At 38.3% G+C, this 8,818-nt stretch overlaps 1 protein-coding gene across 4 annotated transcripts in view; it reads left to right on the forward strand.

Annotated features, from left to right (window-relative positions):
* Positions 1 to 711: 711 nt before the first annotated feature.
* The window catches only part of iqce (IQ motif containing E), a 22,156-nt gene continuing 14,049 nt past the window's right edge, over positions 712 to 8,818 (forward strand). For 2 of the 4 annotated variants that reach the window (XM_090195055.1, XM_090195056.1), the window contains exons 1-7: positions 726 to 1,289; positions 1,816 to 1,863; positions 1,952 to 1,997; positions 2,165 to 2,353; positions 4,062 to 4,199; positions 8,361 to 8,410; positions 8,707 to 8,818. The exon at positions 8,707 to 8,818 is cut by the window's right edge and continues 2 nt beyond it. In XM_090195055.1, coding sequence (XP_090051181.1) covers positions 1,239 to 1,289; positions 1,816 to 1,863; positions 1,952 to 1,997; positions 2,165 to 2,353; positions 4,062 to 4,199; positions 8,361 to 8,410; positions 8,707 to 8,818 — 634 coding nt within the window. In that variant the 5' untranslated portion in view covers positions 726 to 1,238. Of the gene's footprint in view, positions 1,290 to 1,815; positions 1,864 to 1,951; positions 1,998 to 2,164; positions 2,354 to 4,061; positions 4,200 to 8,360; positions 8,411 to 8,706 lie in introns of all 4 variants that reach the window. The other 2 variants (XM_090195058.1, XM_090195059.1) reach the window with 2 other exon arrangements.

The raw sequence follows: 8,818 nt of genomic DNA on the forward strand, positions 1-8,818 counted from the left end.
AACATCGACAACATTAAAACCTCTCTAGGGTATGTAGGGACCTGTCCCACCTGGCCAACATCGACAACATTAAAACCTCTCTAGGGTATGTAGGGACCTGTCCCACCTGACCAACATCGACAACATTAAAACCTCTCTAGGGTATGTAGGGACCTGTCCCACCTGGCCAACATCGACAACATTAAAACCTCTCTAGGGTATGTAGGGACCTGTCCCACCTGGCCAACATCGACAACATTAAAATCTATCTAGGGTATGTAGGGACCTGTCCCACCTGGCCAACATCGACAACCTTAAAATCTATCTAGGGTATGTAGAGACCTGTCCCACCTGACCAACATCGACAACATTAAAACCTCTCTATGGTATGAAGGGTCCTGTCCCCACCTGGCCAACATCCAGTGAGATTACAGAGCGCCAAATTCAAATACAGAAATACTCATTATAAAAATTCTGAAAAGATACAACTATTAAACAGGTTTAAAGACGAACTTCTTGTCAATCTAACCAAGGTGTCAGATTACAGACAGACACCGGACGCCAGTATCCAATTATTTTTTATTTTGTAGGAAACATTTCTAAAATATTTTTTTTTTACTTTGTCATTATGGTGTATTGTATGAACTTTTATCAAATCAAATCAACGTTTATTGGTCCCGTGCGCCAAATACAACAGGTGAAATGCTGACTTACAGGACTCTTATCACTCTCATCGTGATCTGCGTAAAACCTGCGCAGCAAAGACGCTCATAAACGAACATCAACGTATTTCTGCTCCGCTACAATTGTTGTGTTGTTGCTAGACTACTGATGCCAGAGAAAAACAACATCAAAGGATTTATGAAAGAGGACTATTAAATTATATTTCCATTTCTGCATCGTTTATTCCCGAGCAACGGTGTAATACGAGAGATTGTAGGTGTCTGCTGTGCTCGTAACGAAATCTAAAATAATCGCTTGTGGTAGGCTATAGCTGCGAGGCTATTGTTGCTTTCGTGTCGGTTTGAGGACAGGCATTTGATTATGTTTTGATCTCAAAGTAAGAGGTGTTTATTTTATTTTATATCTCTACCAAATGCTTGTTTTTCCCCGCAGCTATAGCTAAAGCAAACGTGTCAACGTGAACGAAATGAAGCACAGGAAAATGACAAGAACACGCAAGGAGAGGTTCTCCAACTGTCCAATTTCTCCAAAGAGAGATTAGTTTATTATGTTATAATCTGTATCCAACTTCAACGATGTCTCTCGTGGCCAGCGATATCCCGACGGACGAAGACCTAGAAGATCTGGTGTGTTGTTTTACGACATTACTGATGTAGTTATCTACTGTAGTACCACTTCTGTAGATTGGATACTGTTTTAGTTATCTACTGTAGTACTACTTCTGTAGATTGGATACTGTTTTAGTTATCTACTGTAATACTACTATTGTAGATTGGATACTGTTTTAGTTATCTACTGTAGTACTACTTCTGTAGATTGGATACTGTTTTAGTTAACTACTGTAGTATCACTTCTGTAGATTGGATACTGTTTTAGTTATCTACTGTAATACTACTTCTGTAGATTGGATACTGTTTTAGTTATCTACTGTAATACTACTTCTGTAGATTGGATACTGTTTTAGTTATCTACTGTAGTACTACTTCTGTAGATTGGATACTGTTTTAGTTAGCCTCTGTAGTACTACTTCTGTAGATTGGATACTGTTTTGCGACATCACCGTGACAGCAGTTATTGTCCTGCTACTCTATTAGCCTACCGTAAGTTGTATAGATAGACTCACTAACTAATTCTCCTCTCCTTGTTTCCAAGGTTGAGGATGGACTTTCTCTTGCTACCTACATATCAGACTCTGGAAAGGTGAGATTACTTTCTCTTCCCCGTGTGTGTGTGTGTGTGTGTGTGTCTCTAACCCTGTGTCTCTAACCCTTGTTTTGTGTCTCAACAGAAAGCCAGGAAAAAGAAGCTGTCTGGTAAACCTCCCCCTTCTCCCAGTAAGACCAGCTATCATCTACAATACATCTGACTTTAAACTTCAAATTCAACTCCATTGCTTTTACCACCCTAACTTTGTTGTGTGTGTGTGTGTGTGTGTGTGTGTGTGTGTGTGTGTGTGTGTGTGTGTGTGTGTGTGTGTGTGTGTGCGTGCGTGCGTGCGCAGGGTCTCCGTATCTCTCCAGTATGGATGTGAACCAGAGGAGATCAGCGGTGTCAGCTTGGAGGCCCCTGAGAGGAACTCTGGGGGAGAGGGGGGAGGCCCTAGCGGGGAGAGGTGACACTCTGTTGGAGAGGGGTGAGGCAGCTCGGACCCCCAGAGAGAACTGTCTGGCTTCGCTAAGCAACGGGCACGGTGGGTATCATGGAAATATAAACAGAACTTTTTCACCGTAGAAACCAGCTCTTTACTAACATACCAATGTGTCTGTATGTAACAGTATAATTTTAAACCGTCCCCTCGCCCATACCCGGGCGCGAACCAGGGACCTTCTGCACACATCAACAACAGTCACCCATGAAGCATCGTTACCCATCGCTCCACAAAAGCCGCGGCCCTTGCAGAGCAAGGGGAACTACTACTTCAAGGTCTCAGAGCAAGTGACGTCACTGATTGAAACGCTATTTAGCGCCCACGCTAACTAAGCTAGCCGTTTCACATCTGTTACATGTACTACAGAGAGACAACTCTATTCCTAAACCTCCATAGAAACCAGAGAGACAACTCTATTCCTAAACCTCCATAGAAACCAGAGACACCTCTATTCCTAAACCTCCATAGAAACCAGAGACAACTCTATTCCTAAACCTTCATAGAAACCAGAGAGACAACTCTATTCCTAAACCTCCATAGAAACCAGAGAGACAACTCTATTCCTAAACCTCCATAGAAACCAGAGAGACAACTCTATTCCTAAACCTCCATAGAAACCAGAGAGACAACTCTATTCCGAAACCTCCATAGAAACCAGAGAGACAACTCTATTCCTAAACCTCCATAGAAACCAGAGAGACAATTCTATTCCTAAACCTCCATAGGGACACACACAGTTATTCAGCCAGTGTGGTATCTTGTTGCATGTTATTTCAGCTGACAGCTTGTAGGGTTTTGTTGACCCTAGTGATATGTCTTGCTCAGAGGGGAACCATGTATTTCACAACATTATTCATTATAGGTCTACCATTGTATTAAAAATGTTATTCTCTTTCTCTCTCTCTCTCTGTCCCTCTCTCGCTCCCCTCTCCATCCCTCCTTCCTTCCCTCCCTCTCCACCCCCCCCTTCATTCCTTCCTCTCTCTTTCTCTTTCTCTAGGTCTGTCCCAGTCTCTGAGAGTTGACTTTGACACAACACACACCTCAGCCTCTCTCCTCTCTCTCTCTAGGTCTGTCCCAGTCTCTGAGAGTTGACTTTGACACAACACAAACCTCAGCCTGTCTCTCCTCTCTCTCTCTAGGTCTGTCCCAGTCTCTGAGAGTTGACTTTGACACAACACACACCTTAGCATCTCTCTCCTCTCTCTCCTGTCTCTCCTCTCTCTCTCTAGGTCTGTCCCAGTCTCTGAGAGTTGACTTTGACACAACACAAACCTCAGCCTGTCTCTCCTCTCTCTCTCTAGGTCTGTCCCAGTCTCTGAGAGTTGACTTTGACACAACACACACCTTAGCCTCTCTCTCCTCCCTCTCCTGTCTCTCCTCTCTCTCTCTAGGTCTGTCCCAGTCTCTGAGAGTTGACTTTGACACAACACACACCTTAGCCTCTCTCTCCTCTCTCTCCTGTCTCTCCTCTCTCTCCTGTCTCTCCTCTCTCTCTCTAGGTCTGTCCCAGTCTCTGAGAGTTGACTTTGACACAACACACACCTCAGCCTCTCTCTCCTCTCTCTCGTCTCTCTCTAGGTCTGTCCCAGTCTCTGAGAGTTGACTTTGACACAACACACACCTCAGCCTCTCTCTCCTCTCTCTCGTCTCTCTCTAGGTCTGTCCCAGTCTCTGAGAGTTGACTTTGACACAACACACACCTCAGCCTGTCTCTCCTCTCTCTCCTGTCTCTCCTCTCTCTCTCTAGGTCTGTCCCAGTCTCTGAGAGTTGACTTTGACACAACACACACCTCAGCCTGTCTCTCCTCTTCTCCCTGCACTCCAGAGTATCTCCAACAGGCTCTTGGCATTAAGAAACCCAAATACCTGCACTCCTCATCCAATGGTGTGTGTTCTGTGTGGTTGTGTGTGTTCTATTCTGTGTGCGTGTGTTGCGTGGTTGTGTGTATTATATTCTATGTGCATGTGTGTGTGCGCTGTATGTGTGTTATTCTACAGTGTAACAGTTATTCGACAGTTATTCTACAGTGTAACAGTTATTCCACAGTTATTCCACAGTTATTCTACAGTTATTCTATAGTGTAACAGTTATTCTACAGTTATTCTACAGTGTAACAGTTATTCCACAGTTATTCTACAGTTATTCTACAGTTATTCTACAGTTATTCCACAGTTATTCTACAGTGTAACAGTTATTCTACAGTTATTCTACAGTGTAACAGTTATTCTACAGTTATTCTACAGTGTAACAGTTATTCCACAGTTATTCCACAGTTATTCTACAGTTATTCTACAGTGTAACAGTTATTCTACAGTTATTCTACAGTGTAACAGTTATTCCACAGTTATTCTACAGTTATTCTACAGTTATTCTACAGTTATTCTACAGTTATTCTACAGTGTAACAGTTATTCTACAGTTATTCTACAGTGTAACAGTTATTCCACAGTTATTCCACAGTTATTCTACAGTTATTCTACAGTTATTCTACAGTGTAACAGTTATTCTACAGTAATTCCACAGTTATTCTACAGTTATTCTACAGTGTAACAGTTATTCTACAGTTATTCCACAGTTATTCCACAGTTATTCTACAGTTATTCTACAGTGTAACAGTTATTCTACAGTTATTCCACAGTTATTCTACAGTTATTCTACAGTGTAACAGTTATTCTACAGTTATTCCACAGTGTAACAGTTATTCTACAGTTATTCCACAGTTATTCTACATTGTAACAGTTATTCTACAGTTATTCAACAGTTATTCTACAGTTATTCTACAGTGTAACAGTTATTCTACAGTTATTCTACAGTTATTCTACAGTGTAACAGTGTAACAGTTATTCTACAGTGTAACAGTTATTCTACAGTGTAACAGTTATTCTACAGCTATTCTACAGTTATTCTACAGTGTAACAGTGTAACAGTTATTCTACAGTGTAACAGTTATTCCACAGTGTAACAGTTATTCTACAGTGTAACAGTTATTCTACAGTGTAACAATCATTCTACAGTGTAACAGTTATTCCACAGTTATTCTACAGTTATTCTACAGTTATTCTACAGTTATTCTACAGTGTAACAGTTATTCTACAGTTATTCCACAGTTATTCTACAGTTATTCTACAGTGTAACAGTTATTCTACAGTTATTCCACAGTTATTCTACAGTTATTCTACAGTGTAACAGTTATTCTACAGTTATTCTACAGTTATTCCACAGTTATTCCACAGTTATTCTACAGTTATTCTACAGTTATTCCACAGTTATTCTACAGTTATTCTACAGTGTAACAGTTATTCTACAGTTATTCCACAGTTATTCTACATTGTAACAGTTATTCTACAGTTATTCCACAGTTGTTCTATAGTTATTCTACAGTGTAACAGTTATTCTACAGTTATTCTACAGTTATTCTACAGTGTAACAGTGTAACAGTTATTCTACAGTGTAACAGTTATTCCACAGTTATTCTACAGTTATTCTACAGTGTAACAGTGTAACAGTTATTCTACAGTGTAACAGTTATTCCACAGTGTAACAGTTATTCTGCAGTGTAACAGTTATTCTACAGTTATTCCACAGTTATTCTACAGTGTAACAGTTATTCTACAGTGTAACAGTTATTCTACAGTTATTCTACAGTGTAACAGTTATTCTACAGTTATTCTACAGTGTAACACTTATTCCACAGTTATTCTACAGTTATTCTACAGTGTAACAGTTATTCTATAGTGTAACAGTTATTCTACAGTTATTCTACAGTTGTTCTACAGTGTAACAGTTATTCTACAGTTATTCCACAGTTATTCTACAGTTATTCTACAGTGTAACAGTTATTCTACAGTTATTCCACAGTGTAACAGTTATTCTACAGTTATTCCACAGTTATTCTACATTGTAACAGTTATTCTACAGTTATTCAACAGTTATTCTACAGTTATTCTACAGTGTAACAGTTATTCTACAGTTATTCTACAGTTATTCTACAGTGTAACAGTGTAACAGTTATTCTACAGTGTAACAGTTATTCTACAGTGTAACAGTTATTCTACAGCTATTCTACAGTTATTCTACAGTGTAACAGTGTAACAGTTATTCTACAGTGTAACAGTTATTCCACAGTGTAACAGTTATTCTACAGTGTAACAGTTATTCTACAGTGTAACAATCATTCTACAGTGTAACAGTTATTCCACAGTTATTCTACAGTTATTCTACAGTTATTCTACAGTTATTCTACAGTGTAACAGTTATTCTACAGTTATTCCACAGTTATTCTACAGTTATTCTACAGTGTAACAGTTATTCTACAGTTATTCCACAGTTATTCTACAGTTATTCTACAGTGTAACAGTTATTCTACAGTTATTCTACAGTTATTCCACAGTTATTCCACAGTTATTCTACAGTTATTCTACAGTTATTCCACAGTTATTCTACAGTTATTCTACAGTGTAACAGTTATTCTACAGTTATTCCACAGTTATTCTACATTGTAACAGTTATTCTACAGTTATTCCACAGTTATTCTATAGTTATTCTACAGTGTAACAGTTATTCTACAGTTATTCTACAGTTATTCTACAGTGTAACAGTGTAACAGTTATTCTACAGTGTAACAGTTATTCCACAGTTATTCTACAGTTATTCTACAGTGTAACAGTGTAACAGTTATTCTACAGTGTAACAGTTATTCCACAGTGTAACAGTTATTCTGCAGTGTAACAGTTATTCTACAGTTATTCCACAGTTATTCTACAGTGTAACAGTTATTCTACAGTGTAACAGTTATTCTACAGTTATTCTACAGTGTAACAGTTATTCTACAGTTATTCTACAGTGTAACACTTATTCCACAGTTATTCTACAGTTATTCTACAGTGTAACAGTTATTCTATAGTGTAACAGTTATTCTACAGTTATTCTACAGTTGTTCTACAGTGTAACAGTTATTCTACAGTTATTCTACAGTGTAACAGTTATTCTACAGTGTAACAGTTATTCTACAGTTATTCTACAGTGTAACAGTTATTCTACAGTTATTCCACAGTGTAACAGTTATTCTACAGTTATTCTACAGTGTAACAGTTATTCTACAGTTATTCTACAGTGTAACAGTTATTCTACAGTTATTCTACAGTGTAACAGTTATTCTACAGTTATTCTACAGTGTAACAGTTATTCTACAGTTATTCTACAGTGTAACAGTTATTCTACAGTTATTCTACAGTGTAACAGTTATTCTACAGTTATTCTACAGTGTAACAGTTATTCTACAGTTATTCTACAGTGTAACAGTTATTCTACAGTTATTCTACAGTGTAACACTTATTCCACAGTTATTCTACAGTTATTCTACAGTGTAACAGTTATTCTATAGTGTAACAGTTATTCTACAGTTATTCTACAGTTGTTCTACAGTGTAACAGTTATTCTACAGTTATTCTACAGTGTAACAGTTATTCTACAGTGTAACAGTTATTCTACAGTTATTCTACAGTGTAACAGTTATTCTACAGTTATTCCACAGTGTAACAGTTATTCTACAGTTATTCTACAGTGTAACAGTTATTCTACAGTTATTCTACAGTGTAACAGTTATTCTACAGTTATTCTACAGTGTAACAGTTATTCTACAGTTATTCTACAGTGTAACAGTTATTCTACAGTTATTCTACAGTGTAACAGTTATTCTACAGTTATTCTACAGTGTAACAGTTATTCTACAGTGTAACAGTTATTCTACAGTTATTCTACAGTGTAACAGTTATTCCACAGTTATTCTACAGTTATTCTACAGTGTAACAGTTATTCTATAGTGTAACAGTTATTCTACAGTTATTCTACAGTTGTTCTACAGTGTAACAGTTATTCTACAGTTATTCTACAGTGTAACAGTTATTCTACTACAGTGTAACAGTTATTCTACAGTGTAACAGTTATTCTACAGTTATTATACAGTGTAACAGTTATTCTACAGTGTAACAGTTATTATACAGTGTAAAAGTTATTATACAGTGTGTAACAGTTATTCTCCCTCCAGACTTCAGAGAGAAGGAGGACATGTACGATGAGATCATCCACCTCAAGAAGGTAAAGAACCACACACACACACACACACACACACACACACACACACACACACACACACACACACACACACACACACACACACACACACACACACACACACACACACACACACACACACACACACACACACACACAAAGATATGTTTTAATAGTTAGGCAAGTTAGCTGGCTAACTCATTGCCCCTACTTTGTAGTAGGTATTGGACATGTAGAACTTTGTAGTAAATGGCAGAACACACACCTGGCTTTAACCCTGAACTCAGAGGAATTGATCAGGTCTGTTTGTTCCTCTCCAGAGTCTTCAGGCCCAGAAGTCCGAGAAGGACAGGATGAAGGCCAAACTACGGCGTCTGGAGGAGGACAAAACTAAGAAAGACAAGCAAATAGAACAGCTGCTGGATCCCACCA

Source organism: Oncorhynchus mykiss, chromosome 13 (assembly GCF_057628025.1).
Source record: "Oncorhynchus mykiss isolate SJ-2025 chromosome 13, ASM5762802v1, whole genome shotgun sequence".
NCBI lineage: Eukaryota > Metazoa > Chordata > Actinopteri > Salmoniformes > Salmonidae > Oncorhynchus > Oncorhynchus mykiss.